General features: G+C 43.5%; 1 protein-coding gene across 2 annotated transcripts; it reads left to right on the top strand.

The window, feature by feature from the left end:
- Positions 1 to 473: 473 nt before the first annotated feature.
- On the top strand, positions 474 to 25052 carry NMNAT1 (nicotinamide nucleotide adenylyltransferase 1). 2 transcript variants are annotated; one of them, XM_067017865.1, is made up of 6 exons: positions 474 to 737; positions 1384 to 1513; positions 19721 to 19891; positions 22270 to 22453; positions 23655 to 23800; positions 24528 to 25052. In XM_067017865.1, the coding sequence occupies exons 3-6, from the start codon at positions 19777 to 19779 to the stop codon at positions 24926 to 24928; spliced, it is 846 nt and encodes a 281-aa protein (XP_066873966.1). In that variant the 5' UTR covers positions 474 to 737; positions 1384 to 1513; positions 19721 to 19776; the 3' UTR covers positions 24929 to 25052. The 2 variants fall into 2 exon arrangements, with proteins under 2 accessions (XP_066873966.1, XP_058914152.1); XM_059058169.2 differs by lacking the exon at positions 1384 to 1513 and having other exon boundaries at positions 498 to 737.
- Positions 25053 to 25604: the final 552 nt, after the last annotated feature.

The raw sequence follows: 25604 nt of genomic DNA, 5'->3' as shown, positions 1-25604 counted from the left end.
CGCACCTGGATCTGCCCTGAAGGAAGTTGTCATATCCAAAAGCACGGAAAAGGAGCGCATACATTTTCCCGGCTGGAAGTGAGCAGCGTCTGGACCTCAACCATACGGACGCGGTCAGGGAGCAGCCCCGATCACAGCCCCCAATCCCATCTCCCACCGGGGAACATGAAGCTCCCGCATTTGGGTCCTGCGGCGGCCGGCTCGACTAGGCCCGACTGCCACCAGAGGTCGCCGGGAATCCGCTGCCCCCGAAACTCTTCCGCTTTTCCCGACCAGAAGCCGAACCACCTCCTCAGGCCCTCGGGGCCCCTTCTCCGCCTCCACCCACCACTCGGTCCCAGAGTTCGGAGCCAGGGGCCCCGCCTACCTGAGGGGCCCCGCTCGGCGGACGCGTACAAGAGGAGCACTTCCGTCACACGCATGCACTTCCGGCCTCCTGGAGCCAATGAGGGCGCGGCCGCGGGTGTTACCCTCATTAGCGTCCGGGCTGCAGAGCGTCTGTCGGGGAGCTCGGGCCGATCCTCCCTGAGGAGGAGGTTAAGTGACCTCCTCCCTGAGCTCTTGAAAAACCATCTCTGGTGGAGTCAGCTCAGGACTGCTTAGGGTCTTTGGGGGTAAGGTACAACTGTGCCTGAAGCTAGGTCACATTCAAGTTTGGAACAGGGAGTCTTGCCCCTTCATTGTTTCTGTTTCTCTCTGTGGAACCGAAAACCTCGGTAAATTTGCCTTTGGAACAGGTGAGTTCACCCTGGAAAAAAAAAGTCCTTTTCTAGAGGCTTCTTGGGCTTGGCGGGGCATTCTCTTTTTTCTGAAATCCTTTATTTCCAAATCTATAAAAGACTAGATCCGGGCTTCCCTGGTGGCACAGTGGTTGAGAATCCGCCTGCCGATGCAGGGGACACGGGTTCGTGCCCCGGTCCGGGAAGATCCCCCGTGCCGCGGAGCGGCTGGGCCCGTGAGCCATGGCCGCTGAGCCTGTGCGTCCGGAGCCTGCGCTCCGCAATGGGAGAGGCCACAACAGTGAGAAGCCCGCGTACCACAAAAAAAAAAAAAAAAAAAAGACTAGATCCACGTTCCTGGAAGCGGGACACTCACTCCTCTTGAGAAGGAGACTGCTAGCTGTTGGCAACAGTCTAGAAGTTACTCAGAAATTAGGTGGAAACCATTTTCAGATGTTCCCAGCCCATCTCCTTGAAGTCATTGGTCTACAAGACAACATCAGGGTTTACGGCGAAATTGTTTCTCAGGTGTTGTCTTTAAAGTTAATTATATTTCAGCCGCCCAGGACAAACTTCCAAGATTACCATAGAACTCCACCAGAATGAATTATTTGTCCAATCATAGAATTTCTTAATTTATCACCGTAAATTTTTTGTTTCTCAGAGTTACAATTTGCATGTGAAACCACTGTTCTAAGTCCTACTTAGAGAAGACTGTTGACACACCAGTTGGAATGGTTCCAATAACCTACCTTGCAGAACGCTTCAGATTCACAGAATTTGCTTTGTAAAAAGTAAGTGGCTGTCACGTTAATATGATGAGCTCTAATTTTTGACATGTGAATATGTGTGGAAGTGTCAACGTTTTTGTGTAATATCGAAATCTCAGTGACAAATAGGACCAGTGCCACACAAAACAAAACTGGAAAATATACTTCTTTCATCATTGGAAGAACTTGCTGAATAAACATTTTCTCACTGTGTTCATCCCCTAATTTTGATGATGATAATAAGGTGTTCTGTCTAGGCATTTATGTTGGTTTTAGTGTGTACAGTCTTAGAAGTGGTGGAGGAAAGGCCTCAACCATACGTGCATTGTATTTGCGTTTTGTTTCTCGGTGACAATCTGATTCAGCGGTTCTATGCTGAGAGTATTCTTACATACCTTTGAGTTCTGTTTAGAGCTAATGGATAATGAAAAAGTTTCCTAGTGCATAGACAAGAGAAATTGGTTTGGGTTCCAGTTCTCAAACAAAAATAGAATACAAGCCTGGAGGGGGAATAGAGAGGGAAGAGGAGATGTTGGGAAAAGAGGAATGAATATTAGGTAGGTAGTTACAGGAGAAAGCATTTGGGACAATAACCTCAGAACTGGGAGTCATAACTGGAATACCAGATAAATACTACTTGGCAGCTGGGAAGGTTTAGGACACCTCAACTTGAACTTGGGATGGGAGTCCAGAGAGCACTAGTTGCTCCAACTAGGTGGGGAAAATGCAGGGGCAGATGAAACTTGAGTGGCTAATAAGAAGTACCATGAGCCAAAGGTACTCTGAATGCGTGGACCTCTTTCTAACGTCTACCAGTAGATAACGTACCATTGTAAATCTTGTGTAATGGTTAAGAGCATGAACTTTTAGAGTCAAGGTTATTACACAAGGTGTGAGATCTTGAGCAAGTTAATCAACCTCTTTCAGCTTATGTTTCCTCATGTGTTAAGGGAAAAAAAGAGGTAATAATGGTACCGACTTCATTGTGGTGTTGTAAGGATCACATGAGTGCTTAGTATATTGCTTGGCACACAGGAAGAACTCAATGAATGTTACTGTTACAGTTGTCACCATCATTATACTTTTCTAGAATTTCATATAACTGGAATCATATAGCATGTTCTTTTTTGTATCTGGTTTCTTTCACTCAAAATAATGTCTCTGAGATTCATCCATGTTATTTGTATCAGTAGTTTCTTCCTTTTTATTGCTCAGTAGTATTCCATTATTTGAGTATAATAATAATAAACATTCATTCATTCATTTCTTGATTAACATTTTGAGTTATTTCCAGCTTTTGGCTATTATGTATAAAGCCAAACAGGCTTTATACATAATACACAATTCTTTGTGTAGACGTATGTTTTCATTTCTCCCCATTATTTTTAAGCTATGCTCTCAATTTGTACCTAAAATCCTTTCTTTGTGGCCTCCTTAAGGACCTTTCTCCATCAATTATTGGTTTTCTTGCAGGTTCTGTGGCTTCCTAATTGTGCTTTTCCCTCAACCAACCAACATTCTAATTCTGTTCTTCAAAAAATAAATCAAATCAAATCAACAGCCTTCTTTTAACCATGATATCCCCTTGAACGTAGTCTTTAGTGTCTCTGGGTTTTACTGCCAGGTTCTAGTCTCTCTCTTTTTCTGTCTACCTACTACATCTCCCTACTCGGATGTCCTGTGTATACCTCAAGTTCAGCAGCACCTTTAAAACCATAATGTGGGGCTTCCCTGGTGGCGCAGTGGTTGAGAGTCCGCCTGCCGATGCAGGGGATGCGGGTTCGTGCCCCGGTCCGGGAAGGTCCCACATGCCGTGGAGCGGCTGGGCCCGTGAGCCATGGCCGCTGAGCCTGCGCGTCCGGAGCCTGTGCTTCGCAACGGGAGAAGCCACAACAGTGAGAAGCCTGCGTACCACCACCAAAAATATATATATATATATATATATATATATATATATTTATTTATTTATTTATTTATATATAGGAAAAAGCATAGTGTGTCTCTTTATTCTTTCCCTCCATACCTCCCAACCTGTGCTTCCCCTAATACTTTCTGTTGACTCTCAGCATACCATCTAAGTAGTCACTTAAGTCAGAAATCTCCCTTCACCTCCTTCCCTCCTGCATTCACTCAGCTCATCTACTTGTAAACCCTTGACACCATCCCTCCTGTTATCACCCTTCATTATCTCTCACCTGGACCAGTGGAGCTTTACAAACTTTAAGATGCATACAGATCAGCTGGGGACCTTGTTAAGATGCACATTTTGATTCAGTAGACCTAGGGTAGGGCCTGTGGTTGTGTATTTCTAACCAGTTCCCCGGTGATGTTCGCACTGCTGTTGCATTCTGTCTCACTCACTCTCTTGGTAATGTCATCCAGTCTCACGACTTGAAATACCATCTATATGCAGATGACTCCAAATCTAGTAAATCTCTCATCCTCTCCCCTGAACTGAGCTCTGTTTTGTGTTACCTACTTAACACCGCTATTTGCATATGTAATAGACATCCCAAACTTAACTTCTTTATAAACTGAACTACTGATCTTCTCCCCTAAACCTATTCCATGGCCATCTTTTTCTTCTCAATTAAAGGTAACTCTAGTCTTTTAGTTGCTTAAGCCAAAAATTTTTGGAGTCATTCTTGACTCTTTCTCTCACAGCACATATTCCATCCATCAGCAAATCACATGGGCTCTACCTTTATAATATATCTAGAATCGAATGACTTCTCACCACTTCTGCTGCTACCACCCTGGTCCATGTCAGCATCAGCTCTCACCTGGGTTACAGCAGTAGCTTCCCATCTGGCCTCCTTTCTTCCACCCTATTTCCCCCTACATTCTGTTGTCAGCTTTAGCAGCCAGAGAGATCCTTTGAAAATGTGTTTGGTCATGTCACTCCTCTGCTCAGAAACCCTGCAGTGGCTCCCTTTTACCGCTGATGACATCTACCAGTACTCCTTCCCTCTGTTAACTCCTGCTCAGCCCTTCTGATCTCGCTGGAGATCCTGGAACAGGACAGGCATGCTTCTGCCTCAGGGCTTTTGCATTGTTTCCTTTGTTTAGAACATTTTTCCTTCAGGTGTTTGTCTGCGTGGCTCACTCCCTTGTCTCCTTTAATTCTTTGCTCAAATGTCAGGTAGTGAGGCCTTTCCTGACCACCCTATTTAGAATTCCAACACTCCTTATCCTCTTGCCTTGCTTTGTTTTACTCATAGCCCCATTATTTAATATGCCATTATACGTATGCATTTAAAAAAAATAAATGTATTTATTTGTTTTATTTTTGGCTGTTGGGTGTTCGTTGCCGCGTGCGGGCTTTCTCTAGTTGCAGTGAGCGGTGGCTTCTCTTGTTGCGGAGCACGGGGTTGTGGAGCACGGGCTCTAGGTGCGCGGGCTTCAGTAGTTGTGGCTGGCACATGGGCTCAGTAGTTGTGGTTCATGGGCCCTAGAGCTCAGGCTTGGTAGTTGTGATGCACAGGCTTCATTGCTTGCGGCATGTGGGATCTTCCCAGACCAGGGCTCAACCCTGCGTCCCCTGCCTTGGCAGGCGGATTCTTAACCACTGCGCCACCAGGGAAGTCCTGAGAATTATTTCTAAAGTGCACTGATATGTTACTCCCTATTTAAGCCCTCTAAAACATCCCCATTCCCTACAGGATAAAATCCAAACTCTGAGGGTGGGGACACCCTAAAACAATCTTCCAACAGTTCCATATTAGCTTAGAAAAAATTATAGTAAAGTAGAAAAGGGAAGAGAATTCTTTGTGGAAGTTTTTGACCTTTCTCCAATGAAATGTTTAACTATGACACACGTCTAATTAGGAATTCCATTTTTACATATCTTTATTTTTAATATAAGTAGAAAATATATATTGAAAACTAATGGTATATTGAATGTACCCAAGCTTTCGGAGCAGATGAGCATTTAGAAATTCAATATTCAATTCAATTCAATTAGTAATTAGAAAGTTTTCACTTCTAGGGTTTAGCAGCTGTGGAAAAAGTAGTGTGAAGACTAACTTTAAATTTGTTTTTTAATTTTTTTTTTTTTTTTTTTTTTGCGGTACGCAGGCCTCTCTCTCACTGTTGTGGCCTCTCCCGCTGCAGAGCCCAGGCTCCGGACGCGCAGGCTTAGCGGCCATGGCTCACGGGCCCAGCCGCTCTGCGGCATGTGGGATCCTCCCGGACCGGGGCATGAACCCGTGTCCCCTGAATCGGCAGGCGGACTCTCAACCACTGCACCACCAGGGAAGCCCCTGTTTTTAAAATTTTAAATGGAGAGTAGTGGATGTCAAACATCAAGTATTTGTTTTCTTATAGTAAATTTAATGAGTGTAATACTTAATGTTTTTGTTTTCTCAAACTTCCTTTGACATTCTCCCGGAAAGTTGCTCACAGGTGCACATGCCCAGCATTTTGCTTACAACTTCAGAGACTTTGTACCTCTGAAGCCCAGGTCCCAGGTTGAGAACCGCTGAAACACAGCGTCCCCCATGAAGTTGCTCAGCAAAAGTTTTCCACTCGGAGCGAACATGGGTTATAGCAGAAAGTGTTGTTAGTCTGTGAGGGATGATTGCTGATCATGGCTGTCTAAGTTATGAGGGGCTAAAAAATAGCAGTTTTAGAATTTTATACTTTTCACCTGTGTGGAGAAAGAGCAAGCTTTGTATTTCATATGGTATCGGTAGCGTAAAATAAATTTCTTAATGAAATTTACTCTGGTGACTTGGTTTTGGAGGAAATGATAAAAGCATAAAAGTGCATGAAAATTCAGTTTTATAGCTTATGGGTTAGGTGCTGGTTAATTTATGCTTCAAGTTATGCTTATCAATTAAGAAACAGAATTTCGTTTTCTGGAGTTATGTTAAGAATGTTGCATAATTTCAAGACACAGAAGTACCAAGCAGGGACTTCCCTGGTGACACAGTGGGTTAGACTCCATGCTCCCAATGCTGGGGGCCCGGGTTTGATCCCTGGTCAGGGAACTAGATCCCACATGCATACTGCAACTAAGAGTTCACATGCCACAACTAAGGGACCTGTGTGCCGCAACTAAGGAGCCCTGGAGCCACAACTAAAGAGCACATATGCTGCAACTAAGGAGCCTGCAAGCCTGCCTGCTGCAACTAAGACCCGGAGCAACCAAATGAATAAATTAATAAATTAACTAATTTTTTAAAAAAGAAGTACCAAGCAGCCTTGGTCTTAAGAAGCAGCCTCTTGCATTTAGAAAGAGTCAGTTAAAAATTTCCAACTAGCAGGGCTTCCCTGGTGGCGCAGTGGTTGAGAGTCCGCCTGCTGATGCAGGGGTCGCGGGTTCGTGCCCTGGTCCGGGAGGATCCCACGTGCCGCGGAGCGGCTGGGCCCGTGAGCCATGGCCGCTGAGCCTGCGCGTCCGGAGCCTGTGCTCCGCGACGGGAGAGGCCACAGCAGTGAGAGGCCCGCGTACCGCAAAAAAAAAAAAATTCCAACTAGTGAAAAATGGTTGGATTCTGTATGTATTTTGAAGGTGGAGCCATTAGGACTTCCTGATGGGATATGGGAAAAGAAAAACAATGCATTTAGGATGATTTGAGGTACTTAACTGTAGCAGCTGGAAGGACGGGGTTGCCATCATCTGAGATCTTCAAGTAGATCAGATTTGGGGGTGAGGGGCAAGATAGTTCAGAAAAAAAGAAACTTCTGATAAAAATCGTATCCTGAGATAAGTTGACATTCATCTGACATGTTAATATTTGGTTAATGAGGTCTAGAGAATGTAAAAGGCTGTGTTATTTTTAAATAGTTTCTGTTAACCATAGTAATAGAATTATATCAAGGGATTTCACTGTTAACCTACGAGTTACTCTCATTTCTAACTCCTAAGTTTTAGCGCTATGTCTGGAATGTGGAAGGTGCTCAGAAAATGTCAGTGTGGTGGATGGAGAGTGTATTGGTGGGTAACTTCCCCTCCAGCAAGTATCACCTGAACAGAGAAGCAGATGGGAAACAATCATTCCCATTTGTGAAGATCTGTGTCATAGATGTGTTGGGAGATGTTTGTATTAAACTTGTTCCTTCTGCCAAGAGATACTGTTCTTCCCCTCAAGAAACGGCATTATCTCCACTTACTAAAGACTTTGAGAGCATCTGTGAGTATCTAGCTCCTCCTTAAAATCCCTCAGAATCTGTGCGTACACACAGAACAAGTCCAAAGACAAAGCATCATGCTTTGTCTTTGAGTTGGCTATTTTCTGTAGACAGCAGTTGACTGTCAGGATGCAGGAGATTGGTGGAGCCCAGGTAGGGGAGATCGTGATGATTTTTACTCTAAAATCTCCCACTGCACTTTTAAAGAAGTCATATATTGACCTTGTTCAACTATACGGTCTGCATCACTATGTTCTTTTGAAACTAGACCTTTGTTCATTACTAAGATCTATATTTTCCTTTTTCCTTCTCAATACTTAACTTTTATAGCGGCCATCCAGCTGATGCCACTGACTTCACTGACACAGAAAGGGGGGTTCAGCAAGTCAAAGTACTGGTGATCCCGAAAGTGTCTAATAGGAGACCCCGCACTGGCGCTGAATTTGGTTGTGATGTCGACCCAGTGATTTTTTTTTTTTTTTTTTTTTTTTGCGGTACGCGGGCCTCTCACTGCTGTGGCCTCTCCCGTTGCGGAGCACAGGCTCCGGACACGCAGGCTCAGCGGCCACGGCTCACAGGCCCAGCCGCTCCGCGGCACGTGGGATCCTCCCGGACCGGGGCACGAACCCGCGTCCCCTGCATCGGCAGGCGGACTCTCGACCACTGCGCCCCCAGGGAAGCCCCGACCCAGTGATTTTGGTTGAACGATTCCTTTTTCTCCATTGTCAGTGCTCATTAATGTTGTCACCTGACAGATTTCTTCCCAGTGACGGGTTCTGATGTGCTTCTTGTTGTCGTGGCTCTGACGTTCAGCTGGCCACTTCATCTAGGAGTAGCAGGGTGGAGATGGTCACGTGTTTGCTGGCAGTAGTCAGATGACAAGGCTGCTGGAAAAGGCTCAACCTGCCAAGACATATATCTAAGGCAGGGGACCAGCAGGGCTCACATGTCCGCTTCAGACTGTTGATTTAGCGTCTGGCCTTGGACAGGTTACACTGGCCAGCCAAGTCAGCCCCAGGCTTGAGCAAAGCACTGTAGGATAAAAAATGGGATCTAATTAAATGGAGTGGAAATAATGTGAGAAGGCTGGTTTTTTGTACCCCATTCTAACCCTCTCTGCTTTTGCTTTGCTTTTAAAACTGTAGCTTCTTGGAGCTCCTGCTTTAAGAGGAGCTATACATTCCCCTTGCAATGTAACAATCCTAGCTGAGCATTTAATTCCCTTGAAGGACTGGTAAGCCTTTAAATAGGTACGGGTTACTTGGGAAGTTTTTGCTTACCTGTAGAAACCATGCTGCTTACTGAAAGCATCACAGACAAGTAGTAAAGTTCAGGAGTCATTTTTTTCTGTATTTGGGAGGAAGAAAGCACTGTTAGGAATACTTGTCTTTTAATTGCAATACATATTTTAAATGTTTTTGCTGAAAGGGTTTAAACAAAGGCACCAACTTAGCAGGAGATGGAAAGCTTGCTGCTTAATGAACCAACCCCATCCGGCAGTTCCTTCCACTGTTGATTAACGTCTTAACTTTTTTTTTTTCAATTTTACTAAAGCAGACTTCACCCTACAAAAAGAAAAATCTCTCATGGAATTTTAAAACTTTCCCTGTTGAAATGTTTTAACTGTGATGCGTCTACTTAGGAGTTCTATCTCTCCATCTCTATCCTTATTGTAAGTAGAAAATAAATGTTGAAGGACTAATGGTGCATTGTACACAGCCAAGCTTTCAGGTGAAGATGACCCTTTGGAAATTCAGTAGTTAAAAACGTGCACAGTCGGTTGCCAAAAATGTTAACACTACAGTGCAGACTCCTTCACTGAAGGACCCCACACCAAATACAGAAAACATCCTCTTTAGTGCCTGTGGGACCGGTTCCATCTGAGTAAGCAGCACGGTAAAACCTAAAAGGACAGCAGAACAGCATCAGTTTACTGGGGTGAATTATCTCAGAAATATATTCCTTCTTCTAAAATTGAAGTATAGTTGATTTACAGTGTCTTGTTAATTTCTACTGTACAGCAAAGTGAGTCAGTTATACATATATTTGTTTCATGTTCTTTTCCATTATGGTTTATCACAGGATACTGATTATAGTTCCTTGTTGTTGATCCATCCTATATGTAATAGTTTCCATCTGCTAATCCCAAACTCCCAATCCTTCCCTCCCCCACTCCCTTTCTCCTTGGCAACCACAAGTCGGTTCTGTATGTCTGTGAGCCTGTTTCTGTTTTGTAGATACACTCATTTGTATCGTATTTTAGATTCCACATATAAGTGATATCATATAGTATTTGTCTTCCTTTTTCTGGCTTACCTTGCTTAGTGTGATAATCTCTAGGTACATCCATGTTGCTGCAAAATGGCATTATTTCTTGCAGAAATATATTCTTGACTGCAGACCCTAAATAAAAGCTGTTTCCTCGTGTATCTGCTGTGGAACAAAAGTGCTCAGCACCTAGCCAGGCTAAGGTTTTCCTTTGATCGAGGTCATGTGCTTACTATCGGCAATGCTAGTGATAATAACAGTGACAGTTTTTTTTTTTTTAATTCCCCCATTATTTCATTTAAACCTTACAGCAAAATTGTGAAGCAGGTATTTTTATCTCCATTTTAGAAATGAGGGCAAGGAAGGTCAGAGAGAAGTAGCTCCTGCTGTTGTAGGATGGCTGTTTGAACTGGCCTCCCACCAGGGAATTCTCTGGTGGGAGAACTTTTTTCATTTTATAAAAATTTAGACATAGTCTCAATTTAAAATGCACGTCACTCTTAAAAGTACATACAAAGGAAAATATAACTAAAATATATTTGTTTAAGGTATTCCTAAAACTTAGCACATTTCAGAGTCCAACTCTTCTGTATCATTTTTTGACTTCAATTAGTTGGGGTCCCTGTTTTTCTAACTATATCATCTCCTTAGTAACTATTTATTGAATGAATGGATAAATCTGATATTTTTATAACTGTAAAGAATTTTATAACGTCAAAACAAAACATTAGTATTTAATTTAATTTGGGTTCATATTCAAGTTGTAGGATGACTAAACGAGATACTAAGGAAGTTTTTAAGAATTCACTTCAGGGACTTCCCTGGTCCAGTGGTTAAGATTCTGTACTTCCACTGCAGTGGGGCACGGGTTCGATCCCTGGTTGGGAACTAAGATCCCGCGTGCCGTGCGGCATGGCCAAAATCCAAAACCAAAAAAAAGAATTCCCTTCACCTGAATTCTAAATGTGAATTTCTTCTTAGGTTGCAGTCTTTGAGCTCTTGAAGAGCAAGAAGTCCTATCTTACCCGTTTTTATTCTAGTAGTATCTGGCAAATAGTAGACACTTAATAAGTGCTTGACAGAATGGCTGCACACTTACCAATTGTGAAGAAAGTAAGGCTGGTGAGGAGAGGTTGACTGCAGCATCGAGAAGATCTGGGCCTAAAAATCAATACTTTGGGTCATACATTAATTGATTACTTACTAGAAGAAATCCACGCTGTTAGCGTAACACCAGAAGGCACTGACCCTTGAATTCTAATTGTGGCACTAGGTTCATTTGGCTCCAGGCAACTCACTCCTCTTAAGAACCTTGGTTCCTTTACTGTGACTGCAAATTAATTAATGCTAGCATGAATAAAAATATTATTAAGAGTTAATAATATCTTAATTGGTGGACAAATAATGTTTCCCATTTTTCTAATTCATGTTAATTTGATATTTTGGTGAAAAAACATTTTGTGGAAATTCTGGAGTAAGGAAATATGCCCTGCCACACACAAACCTCTTATAGTAGAAGCTGGCAAGTTTGAATTAGGCTGATTACAAGGAGTGTCACGGTCTCCATTCCTTCCCCATCACTTAAGTTTTCAGATTTTTTTTTTTTTTTTAGAATTTTCAGATTTTTAGAACTGCAGTTTATTTTGAATGTATCAAATTGCATTTGCCTCGTTGGCCCGAAAAAGGTAGTAACTGACTTTTCCGGCCAAAACTAATTTCCAACATAGAATCTGAAATAACAGATCAAGTCATAATCTGGTTACCAGAGTGTGCGTGTGTCACCCTCAGCCCTGCAGACGTTCGCTAATGCTAGGCTGTTGGGACTGCTCTCTAGGGAATTCATACAGTGAAACGTCGGTACTCTCGTTGTTTCCCATTTGATGACTTCTTATACTAGAAGAAATAGCTGTTGATTAAAAGTTAAACTCGATCTGCCCAAACCCCAGCTCTCCTCACTGTACTGAGATTTTTGACTCTTCAAAGAGGTGAAGCAGGTGACTGCCATTGGTAATAGGGGCAAAGCAGTGGGGCAGAGGCTGCAATTAAACACGTAACAGGAGCGGCAGAGGGCACCCAAGCTGTCTCCGCAGGTGAGCCGTCTCCGCAGGTGAGAGGTGCATGCCGAGCTGCCCGGGGAGGGGCTGGCTGCAGAAAGAACCTAGCTCAGCAGAACGCAGAACTGGAGGGTCAGCGTGGTGATCCCAAGCAGGAACGCTGTCACCTGGCTGCGTGGGACACAGCGAGTTACGTTATACGTTACTTTTTTAGTGATAAAATGCCTTCAAGAAACCAAATTCAAGTTTTGTTTCACGATAACGTTACATCAAACCACAGAAATAAAAGTTTTAAACATAGCAAAGATGAACTGAGATCCATCCCATTACAGCAAAATTATGTCTAATAATACTTCAGTAAGAATAATAGTTACCATTTATTGAGCTCCTACTATAATCACTGTGATTACTGGTCTCTAATGAATCTTGAGAACCTTGGTTTCTTATTTGTTTATCTAGTTATTTATTTGTGGCTGTGCTGGGTCTTAGTTGCAGCATGCGGGATCTTTAGTTGCAGCATGTGAACTCTTAGTTGCAGCATGTGGGCTCTAGTTCCCTGACCAGGATCGAACCTGGGCCCCCTGCATTGGGAGCATGGAGCTTTAGCCACTGGACCCCCAAGGAAGTCCCTGAGAACCTTCGTTTCTTTACCATGGCTGTAAGTTAATGCCATAAGACAACCCACAAGCAATAGTAAGAATTATTAATATGCATAATTAGTAGACAAATGTGTCACATTTTTTGTTCACTTTCTCATTTAATATGCACACGATCCTATGAAATGGGACTGTGGTTTCCCATTTTATAAACGAGGAAACAGGCTCAGAAACATTAACTGTCTAGGCTGAGGCCAAACACCTAGTAGTAGTGAGCAGGAGGGCCACAGCAGAGGGTGAGCTGCAGCGTGGCTAGGACCCTGTGGCCCTGTACTGTGCTCGCTCACCGCCAGCCAAGTGGCTCACACTGAGGGAGTTAACATACCTACCACAACTTGCACAACCAAAATGAGGTCTGGTTACCACTCAGTTTTGAAATTCTTTTGAGATGACACATACATAGTTTCCACACATGTAGGAAAATCTTCCTTAACTAATGGTTCTATCTTTTCACTGTAAACTGTTATTCACTTTCATTATTTATTTTATTAATTGGATTTAGCACTGAATGGCTTCAGGGTATTTGTAGAAATTAAATCTCTCCTCCAAAGACAAAGATTTACCGGAGTGAAGGTACTCAAAACAAAAAGCAATTTCAAAATATACCCCCAGACTAAAGCAATGGCACATTGTTAGAACTAGAATATGGTTACATGTTTAAGGTTACTATTTTAAAAGGCATAGTGTCCCTTTAGAGGTGTATCTCTGAGAAGTTGTCAAGTCAATTGCATTAACAGTCGGTCAAAATAGATTTAATTATATTGAGCATTCTGAAGTGTGACAGGAAAAGCCAAACATTTTTTTTTTTAAGTTAATGTTTTAAAAACTGACTTAACGTTTACAAAATGTTTCATTAATGTTTACACATCAATGTTTTTGAAACTTAAAGTCAGTGATTTTAAAGTTGAAAGTAAATTTTACTTCAACCTCAGGACAGCCTCAGGAAGAAATGAACTTTTTGCAGTAGTGGGCTGGGGAGGGACACTTACAGCCTGAGCTGATGAGATCTTGGCAGCCAGCAGTGCAAGTGATAGGCTGTGTGAGCCAGACAGAAGTGAATCATGGTGGTCCTGGTCCTCGAGCACCTGCAGCAAGGCAAGGAAGTCCCAGAACAGTCCCGTTAGAGCTTCCAAACCTCTTCCACACTCATTCTTCACCTGCCGAGGCCCCCTTCCCTCCACACGAACCCTTCGGGGGGATACGGAGGAAGTAACTCTCCAACGGAGAGGGGCAGATCCTTGTTCTTTGAAAGCCACTCTAAGCTGTGATAGATAGAAGCTCGCTGTAACCTAATTCTTTTATGGCTTTGAGGATCTAAAGTCTAAAGCTGGCTGTGTTAACTGTGAATTAATAGAACTGAGCTGGATATTTGAGAAAGGTCATGAGTGTGAAAAGAGAGAAAGCTTCCTTTAAGCTGAGAGATCAGCTTCCCCCAGCCCCTTCTCCACCCCTTCCCTTGGGGAGGACCTGGAAACCTGAGCTCACCCCCAAGGTCAGGGAGGGGCTTCAAGCTCTGTTCCATCCTTCCCTGCACAGCCAGCAGCTCCCAGGGGATCTGCCCCTCCTGCTCTCAAGCTTACTGTTCTTCCAGCTCACAGCTTAGTTTCCCTGGGGAGTGGTACCTGAAGCTTGAGATGGGTGGGGCTGGAACTGCCGCTGGACTCCAGCTGAATGAAGCCCCTCCACCACGGTCCTTGAGAGCATGCTCAGTAGCTGGCCAGGTACCCTGATTTCCCTGTGGGCCCAGGGCCGCCCCATAATACCACAGGTACTTTGCATGGGAATTGGTGGGGGGCAGATAAGGAGTGGGAGGGGGGAACAAGCCCCAAGTGAATCCTGGTATCATCCTTGGGATGATAATTGAAAGGTAGGACATTTAAATCATTCTAACCAGTGAACTCATCTTGTTAATGCTGTGTGGAGCATTATTGACCCTTCTCTCCTTTACTTCCTGTTAACAATTAGCAGTGTCCCTGTGATCCCTGCCACTGTTTGGAGTAGACCTCCAGTAGTTATTGAATAAATGTTTCCTAATTTCCATTCCCACTGACTGTACTTAAATTGAAGCTTTCATTACTTTGTAACTGGCCTTCCTATCGTTTTGCCCCTTCCAGTTAATCCAGTAGCATCACCATCATCAGTATTATCACTTTCCTCACAAACAACAGCTACCATTTATTTTAACACTGCACCAGGCACTGTCATACGCACTTTGCCGTATCATATCATGATCTCTATTTTACAGACGAGGAAACTTAAGACACAGGATTAAGGGATCAGGTCAAGATCATACAACCATATAAGGATTTTAAACACTCACGTCACCTTATTTTTCTAGAGGATTGTTTTTCTAGAACTCTGTTGTCACTCCATTGCTCAGAAACCTTCAGAGTTTCCTGTTGTCTAAGGAACTGAAGTTCACATTCCGCAACTCCTCAGCCAGAAGGGCTCATTTCCAATCTACACAGCTCCAATTTATCTCGAATTTTTCTTTTTGGTGAGAGAGAACCTAGGAGTCAGGAAACCTAGATTCTAGCCCTGGTTCTGGCACTCACTAACTTTGTCTCATGCGAGCATAAAATCTGAGCAAAAGTAAGTTGGTCAAACTAGCAATTGGGTCTGAACACAATTGGGTTACAAATAAATGGTCCTGATACAGGTCTTTTGCATGTTGGCAAGACTTACAGGTACACAGTGAGATGTTTTATAGCCTTAATTTCCAACTCATTCTCAACTTATTATTTCTTTGAGGTGTTTGTAACAGTGAAAAATTAGATAAATCTAAATGACCAATGATAGACGATTAACTGGAAAAAATATCTAACAATAGATTATTATTTGGAACAAAGTAAATGTCTTTGGCCATTTTTTGTTCTTTTATGGTGAGAATTATAATGTGCATGAAAAGTAGTTTGTAAGTAAGTTAGAAAGTATCATATAAATGTTAGTTTCCTTTTTTTTTTTGGCCGTGCCATGTGGCTTGTGGGATCTTAGTTCCCTGACCAGGGATTGAACCTGTGCCCTCGGCAGTGAGAGCTCAGAGTCCTAACCACTGGACCGCCAGGGAATTCCCAAATGTTGTTTTCTTTATTGTCATTCGTTATGTTTCAACTTTAATTATAAAAATACTTCAAGCTCTATAGGTGATTCCCTAAAAGTTCCCAAAACACTTTGAGCAATTTGGCATCCAGGGAACTCCTGAAAGTATTTTATTTATTGATAGTTAATAGGGAGTGTTTATTAAAAAATAATTAGAACTGAGTGCTTTGAGTTGGAGATAGATGGGTTCGCTGAGTCCCAGCACAATGAATGAAAAAGACCCCCACTATGACGCATCATTATGGCATTTCAGAGCATTGGGGATAAAAAGAACATGCTTCAGATCTTCCAAAAAGACAAAGCAGGTTACATGAAAAGGAACAAGAATCAGAATAGCACCAGACTTTCAACAGCAGTGTTCGGTGCCAGAAAACAATGAAGAATGCATTCATAATTTTTTTTTTTTTTTTTTTTTTTTTTTTTTTTTTTGCGGTATGCGGGCCTCCCACTGTTGTGGCGTCTCCCGTTGCGGAGCACAGGCTCTGGAGACGCAGGCTCAGCGGCCATGGCTCACGGGCCCAGCCGCTCCGCGGCATGTGGGATCTTCCCAGACTGGGGCACAAACCCACGTCCCCTGAATCAGCAGGCAGACCCCCAACCACTAAGCCACCAGGGAAGCCCCAGAATGCATTCATAATTTTAAAAGAAAATTCCAGCCTAGAATTCTCTCAGTTAAGGAAGAATAAAGACAGATTTATTTTATCTCCCATTTGCCCTTTATTATGAAGCTATTTGAGGATATGCTCCAGAAAAATTAGGAAGTAAAACAAGAAAGACAATGACATGGTTCTAAGAAATAGGGATCTCCCTTAGGAGAGAGATGAAATGTCATATTTCAGAATGACAGATGAACAAATGGGTTAGAGATTTTCAGCCCAGATTAGAGAAGGAATTTCAGGAAAAACGTCTCCATGAAAAAACAGATTCAGTAGAGTAACCATTTGAAATTGATTTTTTTTGAAGATCAAAAAGAGTTGAGGGACTTCCCTGGTGGCTCAGTGGTTAAGAATCCACCTGCCAATGCAGGGAACACTGGTTCAGTCCCTGGTCTAGGAAGATCCCACATGCTGCAGAGCAACTAAGCCCATGTGCCACAACTCCTGAGCCTGTGCTCCGCAACAAGAGAAGCCACTGCAACGAGAAGCCCGTGCACCGCAACAAAGAGTAGCCCCCGCTCGCTGCAACTAGAGAAAGCCTGCACGTAGCAATGAAGACCCAACGCAGCCATAAATAAATAAATTTTTTTTAAAGTTGAATTACAGCAGTATGATATGCAACATAAATAATTGCTATATTCACAGTGTGTTCGTTACTTGCCAAAAGCAGCTTTATGTAGCATATGTGTATTGTCTCATTTAATTCTCATAATAATCATGAGGTAGGTAATATTATTTTCTCTGTTTTAAGACAGAAAAACTGGGGCAAAAGGAAGGTTAGGCTCGGGTTAGGTTGCCCGAGGTCATCCAGCTCATGTAAGTATTGGAGCTGTCGTTTGAACCTGGACAGCCTGATTTCAGAGCAGGCGTTCGTAACTGTTATGCTATATAGGCAGGACGTTGGAGGATACTTTTTTGTGGACGCCGACCAGTCCTAGGAGAAAGACCCGTAATACAGCCAAGTTACCATACAGTGAAGCCTGCTGTGCAAAAGCCCTACCTACCCACTTAGAACTTCCTATCAGCTCTTTGAAGGAAATTTAAAATATATTATTGATATTGGTAGAGAACTAAGAGAGCGTAATGCATTGGTTAAACAAGAACAGAATACCATAAAAAGGAACATTCAGAGGACAAAGGTCTAAAAAATTGAATATTGGGAATTCCCTGGCAGTCCAGTGGTTAGGACTCAGCACTTTCACTGCCAAGGGCCCAGGTTCAATTCCTGGTTGGGGAACTAAGATACCGAAAGCCTCAAGATGTGCCCCCCCCAAAAAAAAACCTGAGTATAATAGCAAAAATGAAAACCTCAATAGGTGGATTGAAGGATGAATTTGAGGATATTTAGAAATTAGAGCATGAAAGTGAGAGATGGAAAAGAGAAGAGAAAGGATAAGAAAATTGGAAGACCAGTCCCAGTGCTTCAGCTCTCTTAGGCATTTCCAAAGAGAACAGAAAATGGAAGGTAGAAAATCATCCGTGAAATAACTCAAGGACATTTTATAGAATTGCAGGTTATGAGTTCTGAGATTGAAAGGGCCTGCTCAGGGTCCAGCACAATAGATGAAAATAGAGCCACACTGGAGGACATCACTGTAAACTTTGAGAACATATGGGGACAGAGTTCTTGTAAGCTTCAAGGGAGAAATAATATAAGCCACATTAAAAGGATCAAAATTACTGGAAGTGACTTTGGATTTCTCACTGTTAGCACTGCAGTCTAGAAGCAATGCCTTCAGAATTGTGGGAGAATGTGACTTTCAACATAGATAGAGATTCTCTCTTTCTCTCTCTCCCCCCCCATACATAATCTACGAGGATTAGCTCTCATACACCCTCACAACTCTCCCAAACTTCCCAAATATATAGCCGGAGTGTAATGGGGGTGTATGAGCTAATCTTTGATCATGAGAGAAAGTAAATAGACACTCTTTGGATAAATTAAGAAATAATATTATAAGCACATAATATAGAATTACAATAGATTCGACCAGAAGAAATAGCTGAAAAAGTTAAAAGTGGTCACCTCTTAGGGATTTGGTTGGACGGGTTGGTGGGTGAGATATGGCCAATGACTGTTGCTTCCATTACAGGCCTTTTGTCAGCCTGTGATTTCAAATCTAAATACGTGAATTCGTTTAATTAAAAAAATTTTTTAATTATTTATTTATTTTTTTGGCTGCGTTGGGTCTTTGTTGCTGCCCACGGGCTTTCTGTAGTTGCAGTGAGCAGGGGCTGCTCTTCTTTGCGGTGCACGGGCTTCTCATTGTGGTGGCTTCTGTTTTTGCGGAGCATGGGCTCTAGGCGTGTGGGCTTCAGTAGTTGCAGCACACGGGCTCAGTAGTCGTGGCTCGTGGGCTCTAGGCGTGTGGACTTCAGTAGTTGCGGCACCCAGGTTCAGTAGTTGTGGCTCACAGGCTCTAGAGCACAGACTCAGTAGTTGTGGCACATGGGCTTAGTTGCTCTGCGGCATGTGGGATCTTCCCAGACCAGGGCTCGAACCTGCATTGGCAGGCGGATTCTTAACCACTGCACCACCAGGGAAGACCTAATAAAAAATTTTTAATAAAATTTTAAAATCAGTTGCCTTGCATTACTCCATTAGGGTTCTGGAAGGATCAAATGGAATAGCTGATATGAAAAAGAGTTTGTCCGTTGTAAACTGTTATTCAGTTGAAAGTGGTAACACGACCATGTTGACTAAGAGGCAAAAAATACGGTTTTGAAGGACGGGTTGTTGGGGAGTTATATTTGGTGGATGATAATGTCATTGTATCTGTTAACCACGGCCACAGTAATGCAGTTGCAAAACAAACATTCATTTTTGCTCGTGAGTCTAGGCTCAGCTTGTGGGTTCACCGATCTGATCCAGGCTCAGCTAATCTCACCTGGACTTGCTCGTGCATCTAAGCAGATTGTCTGGGGTTTGGACGGTCTAGGATGGCCTCAGCCCCATAGCTGACGGTCAGCTGTCTGTCAGCAGGAGCACCGGCTCTCTCCTGCAAGTTCTGTCATCCTCCAGCAGGCTAGCCTGGGTTTGTTTTCATGTCAGGGGCAGGAGTCCAAAAGAGAGTGGGAGTGTTCAACACCTCGAAGGCCTAGGCTCAGAATGGGAACGCTTTCCCATGTGCCACATTGTTTGGGCCAAAGCAAGTCACAAAGGGTGCGAAGGGGATTCCATCCCTTTATGGTAAGAGCTGCAAATTCACATTGAAAAGGGAGGGTGGAGAAAAGGGGCCATTTTTGCAATTCACCCAGCATAGTCACTGAAGCCAACTACTCTTTCCACCTATTTGGAATGAGAACATGGAAAGACATCAGAAGACCTGTAACTGAACTTACTACTTTCTTTTTCCTTTGTAGACAATAAGAGAGGTGTCAGAGTTTTCCATTTAGATCGACAACTTCAAATTCTCAGCATGGAAAACTCAGAGAAGACAGAAGTGGTTCTCATTGCTTGTGGTTCCTTTAATCCTATCACCAATATGCACCTCAGGCTCTTTGAGCTGGCCAAGGACTACATGAATGGAACAGGTAGGAACAGTAACGAAAAGCAGTGATGGGGTTCAGGATGCACTACCCTAGAATACAGCACTTTGGCATATTGGATATTTTAAGCGGAAGGACTTTGATAAAACAGCAGAAGCAGGAAGGTCACTCTTACCTCCTCCCTCCACCGTTCATGTGAGCGGTGCTCTCCCTAAACCCGGAGAAAAGGAGCAACCTTATCTCTGAAGACAAAGGGAAGTCAAACAAACATTCTTTGCTAAATTCTCCTGAGTTTTCTACACTTACCTTGTACTCTTTGCCCTATCATATTTTCGCCATGACCCTTTACCCTTCATCCAACGTAGCATAAAAATACAGTAAGTCCCCTACATACAAACGAGTTCTATTCCCAGAGTGCGTTCATAAGCCCAATTTGTTTGTAAGTTCAACAGAGTTAGCCTAGGTACCCAACTAGCACGGTCGGCTCTAGAGTACCGTACTGTAAGAGGTTTATAATACTTTCAACACAAATAATACATGAAAAACAAGCAAACACAAAAAATAAAACATTTTTAATCTTACAGTACAGGACCTTGAAAAGTACAGTAGTCCAGTACAACAGCTGGCATCCAGGGGCTGGCATCGAGTGAACAGGCAAGAAGAGTTACTGACTCGAGGAGGGAGAGGAGGTGGGAGATGGCAGAGCTGAAGGATCGTCAGCAACAGGAGACGGAGGGCCAGCTGCAATGTCACTCACACCTGATGTAGATGGCGCAGGTTCTGGTTCCTTGGTTCCTTGTTGGATTCAATTCCATCTGCCATCTTGAAAAAACGATCCAGTGATGTCTGGGTCGTAGCTCTTCTTTTCTCATCATAGATGACTTGGTAGCACTGGATTGCATTCTGAACAGCTGCCACAACCTTCGTGTACCGTTCTGTGTTCAGGTCCTGTGCCTCAGTAACTAACAGTGCCGCCTCAAATACAGAAAATCCCCTGCCATTTCCTGCGTCGTGAATCTCTTCAGTTCTTCAGCTGCTTCTTCCTCTCCTCTCTCTCTGTCCTTTCTCTGGGCCTCCAATTCCGTCACAGCTTCATTAGTAAGCTTGTTGTGTTGCACAGCAAGGAGTTCAGTGAAGTCGTCCTCTTGCAAATCTAGCTAGAAATAAAGGTACTATACTACTGTACCCTTACAGTACTGTACAGTAAAGTACACAAAAGCACAACCACTTGTAGAGGATGTGGTGCACGTGACAATGTACGCCAGACATGTTAACTAACTACTGTGATTGGATATGCGAACACACGTTCGCATCTTTGAAAGTTCGCAATTCGAAGGTTCATATGTAGGGGACTTACTGTACTTAGGTTTAACTGTTTCTTGGAGTCTTCATTTCCTTGTGAAGGCTCGCATGTCACGTAAATCTTACGTTAAGTAAATTTGTATACTTTTCTCCTGTTAATCTACCTTTGTTAGTTTCACACGCCACCAGGGACCCTAAGAGGGTCGAGGAAAACTTTTTCTCCCCTACGTACACACGGATTTATTTTGTTTTGTTACATAAGTGATCATGCTGTGTGCTGACAGGTGGATGGGTGTCCAAACTCACTAATAATCAGGGAACCAAAATAAAAAATGAGATATATTCTACCCATCACATTGACACAAGTTTTTAAACTTGATAATGTCAAATATCAGGTGTTGGGAAGGAATGGGCTCTTGTGTATACAAATAGATTAAGGCTTTTTATTTATTTATTTTTAAAAATAAATGTATTTATTCATTTATTTAATTTTTGGCTGCATTGGGTCTTCGCTGCTGCACGCGGGTTTTCTCTAGTTGCTGAGAGCAGGGGCTACTCATTAAGGTGGCTTCTCTTGTTGCGGAGCACAGGCTCTAGGCACGTGGGCTTCAGTAGTTGTGGCACACAGGCTTCAGTAGTGGAGGTTTGCGAGCTCTAGAGCGCAGGCTCAGTGGTTGTGGTGCACAGGCTTAGTGGCTATGTGGGATCTTCCCAGACCAGGCTCGAACCCGTGTCCGCTGCATTGGCAGGCGGATTCTTAACCACTGCACCACCAGGGAAGCCCCAAGGCTTTTTACAAGGCAGTTTGGCAATATCAATCAAAAAGGAATGGGGAGTCGGTGTTTGATGGGTGCAAAAATTTCACTTGGGGAAGTTGAAAGAGTTCTGGAGATGGACGGTGGTGATGGTGGTACAACATGTCACAGTACTGTACACTTAAAATAGCTTAAAGGGTAAGTTTTATGTATATTTTACCACAATTAAAAATAAATAAACCTGAATCCCTGTGAAAAAAGGAGGAGAGGGGAAATCTGTGATTATGAAACCACATTGATGATATTTCCTGTGCATAAAATCTAATTTGTTATAATACCTCATTTCAAATCTAATTCTTTTCCCAGGAAAATATGAAGTTATCAAAGGCATAATTTCTCCCGTCGGCGACGCATATAGGAAGAAAGGACTCATCTCTGCCCATCACCGAGTTATCATGGCAGAACTCGCCACCAAGAACTCAAAATGGTTGGAAGTTGATACATGGGAAAGTCTACAAGAGGATTGGATAGAGACTGCCACGGTGCTGAGGTATTCATGGTGCGGTCAGCCTTGCCGCGCCATTCGTGCGTGGGGCGATCACGCGGTAACAGGGCGTGGGTGGTGCTCAGCCTTTATGGCTGTCACTGTGTTTTGAGATGTTGGCACACTTGTTAACTGTTTATCCCTGTTAACGAATAGAGGAAGCACACCTGGCCTGTCTGTGCCCCAGGTGAGAAAGCTAAAGTCGGAAGATGATGTTATTGTGGTCAGTCTTCTTAAGTGTAAAAGAGAGAGGCAGGTAATTCAAGGCAGAGAAGCCATGATGCTTGGCCACAGAGAGAGCTGGTTTGCGGAGCCGCTTCCCCGACAGCATACGGCGGTTGTCACAGATCGCCGTGCTCGGAACTCTGAAACAGCTCCAGGTTAAGGGTTCAGAAACCAGAGTGAGTAACATCTGATGATTACTGAATGTCCTCTTGAGTATAAAACACCAGGACTTTCGGAAAAACCTGTCTAATGGCTGTTCTTAGAGTTCGAACCTTCCGGTTCTAACCATATCAGTTAGGGTTACGATAGGAAATAGAAACCACTCTGAGCGTTTTAAGCAGAAAGGGATTTTAGGTGCTCATGCAGAAATGTTGAAAGGGCTGGAAGAGTAGAAGTGGTGGCTTGTTTCAAGGCCGTGCCTCCTTAGCTGCAGCTGGAGTTCCTGCTTCTGCCGCCAGTCTATGGGGTCTGTGGCCACCACGCCAACATGGTAAGAGGTTACGTGTCGGGGTCCAGTGTATACTTGTTTGTTTGTTATGTATTATTTGTGTGACAAGTATTATAAACCTATTCCAGTACAGCACTGTATGGCCGACTGTGTTAGTTGGGCTCCTAGGCTAACTTTGTTGGACTTCGGAACGTGCTCTAGGAACGGACCTCATTGGTATTTAGGGGACTTGCTTTCTGTAATCAATGTTAACGCTTGTTTTTATGACACAGACACATACAGCTTAGAATAGTAATAGCTACCATTTGCTGTGCTCCCAGGATTTTCCTTGCTTTCCATTCTTGACAGCCAGAGCCCAGGGCTGCCATATCCTGGCCAGCATCCGTTCTGACCCAGCAGTACTATGTATCCGAAGGCATCCATTCTGAGTAGCTGGGCATTGTACCTGTGGTTAAATGTGTCTAACAGCTCCCAACCTTTCACAGTTGAGCGTTGTGAGAAAGGGAAACGTTCCATTGCTTTGTTGCTTTATAGACACCATCAAGAGAAGCTGGAGGCCAGTAGCTGTGATCACCAGCAGGACTCACCTGTACTGGAAAGGCCTGGACGGAAGAGGAAGTGGGCTGAGCAAAGACAAGATTTTAGTCAAAAGAAATCACTAGAGCAAAGAAAAACAAAAGGTCTGTATGTTTTGCTAGGACTTACCAGTGATAGTTGGTAAGACTCTAGAGCTGAGCAAGTCCCCTTTGTATTTTACTTTCATATTCAATATGTGTGGGTGCCTGGAAAATGCCCCTTGTTAGTTTTCTTTTCTTTTTTTTTTTTTTCCCCCTTTGGCTGCACTGTACAGCTTGCGGGATCTCAGTTCCCCAACCAGGGATTGAACTCAGGCCATGGCATTGGAAGCCCGGAATGCTAACCACCAGGCCACCAGGGAATTCCCCACCCCTTGTTAGTTTTATGGTGGAAGGAAGGGAGAGTCAGAGGCCCCCTGAGCTTATTTATCCTGCAGGAGGTCAACCTTAACTTTTGGGGGATCCTGGATCCCTTTTTAGAGAATCTGAATCTGATAGAAACTATGAACCCTCTAGCCAGAAGAACACACATACACATTCATTTTGATGCAGGGCTTTATCAAAAAGGCAAACCCTGGGACTTCCCTGGTGGCGCAGTAGTTAAGACTCCACACTCCTAACGCAGGGGGCCTGGGTTCGATCCCTGGTCCAGGAACTAGATCCCAGATGTGTGCCGCAACTAAGAGTTTGGATGCCACAACTAAGGAGCCTGCAAGCTGCAGCGAAGAAGCCCGCCTGCCACAACTAAGACCCGACACAACCAAATAAATAAATAAATATTTTTTTTTAAAAAAAAGCAAACCCTGAAGCTCTGTTTTCTTCTTCTTCCCAGGTGTGCCAAAGGTGAAGTTGCTGTGTGGAGCAGATTTCTTAGAGTCCTTTGGTGTGCCCAATCTGTGGAAGGGTGAGGATATCACCAAAATCGTGGGAGACTATGGGCTTATATGTATTACTCGGGCTGGAAACGACGCCCAGAAATTCATCTATGAATCCGACGTGCTGTGGAAACACCAGAACAACATTCACCTGGTGAATGAATGGATCACCAATGACATCTCATCCACAAAGATCCGGCGAGCCCTCAGAAGGGGCCAGAGCATTCGCTACTTGGTACCAGACCTTGTCCAGGAGTATATTGAGAAGCATAGTTTGTATAGCTCCGAGAGTGAGGAGAGGAATGCTGGGGTGATCCTAGCTCCTTTGCAGAGGAAAACTGCAGAAGCTGACACATAAGAAACTCTCCAGCATGGTATTGTGAACTTCCCTTTTGGGAATTTGAAACAGTGTGGGTGTTAGTAAATGGGGGAAGGAATTATGATCCTCTTTAATAAATTAAAGTTTAAAGGGTTGGTAAAAATCAGGTTTATCTTTATCAGAAGTTACTAAGATGAATGATTTAAATTTTTTTTTTTAGGAATATACAAATCCCTTTATCTTTAAAACAAGAGATTAGTAGCAGAGCTAATTGTAGAAGAACATTATAGAAGAACATTCAATATACAAATCCCTTTATCTTTATTTTTTTATTATTATTATTTTTATAAATTTATTTATTTATCTTTGGCTGCTTTGGGTCTTCGTTGCTGTGCGCGGGCTTTCTCTAGTTGCGTCAAGCCGGGGCTACTCTACGTTGCGGTGCGCAGGCTTCTCATTGCGGTGGCTTCTCTTTGCGGAGCACGGGCTCTAGGCGCGTGGGCTTCAGTAGTTGTGGCACATGGGCTTCAGTTGTTGTGGCATGCGGGCTCTAGAGTGTAGGCTTCAGTAGTTGTGGCGCACGGGCTTAGTTGCTCTGCAGCATGTGGGATCTTCCTGGACCAGGGCTCGAACCCGTGTCGCCTGCATTGGTAGGCGGATTCTTAACCACTGGGCCACCAGGGAAGTCCCCTCTTTATCTTTAAAACAAGAGATT

The sequence above is a fragment of the Kogia breviceps genome, chromosome 1 (genome assembly GCF_026419965.1).
Source record: "Kogia breviceps isolate mKogBre1 chromosome 1, mKogBre1 haplotype 1, whole genome shotgun sequence".
NCBI lineage: Eukaryota > Metazoa > Chordata > Mammalia > Artiodactyla > Physeteridae > Kogia > Kogia breviceps.
This window is presented reverse-complemented; position numbering and strand designations above follow the sequence as displayed.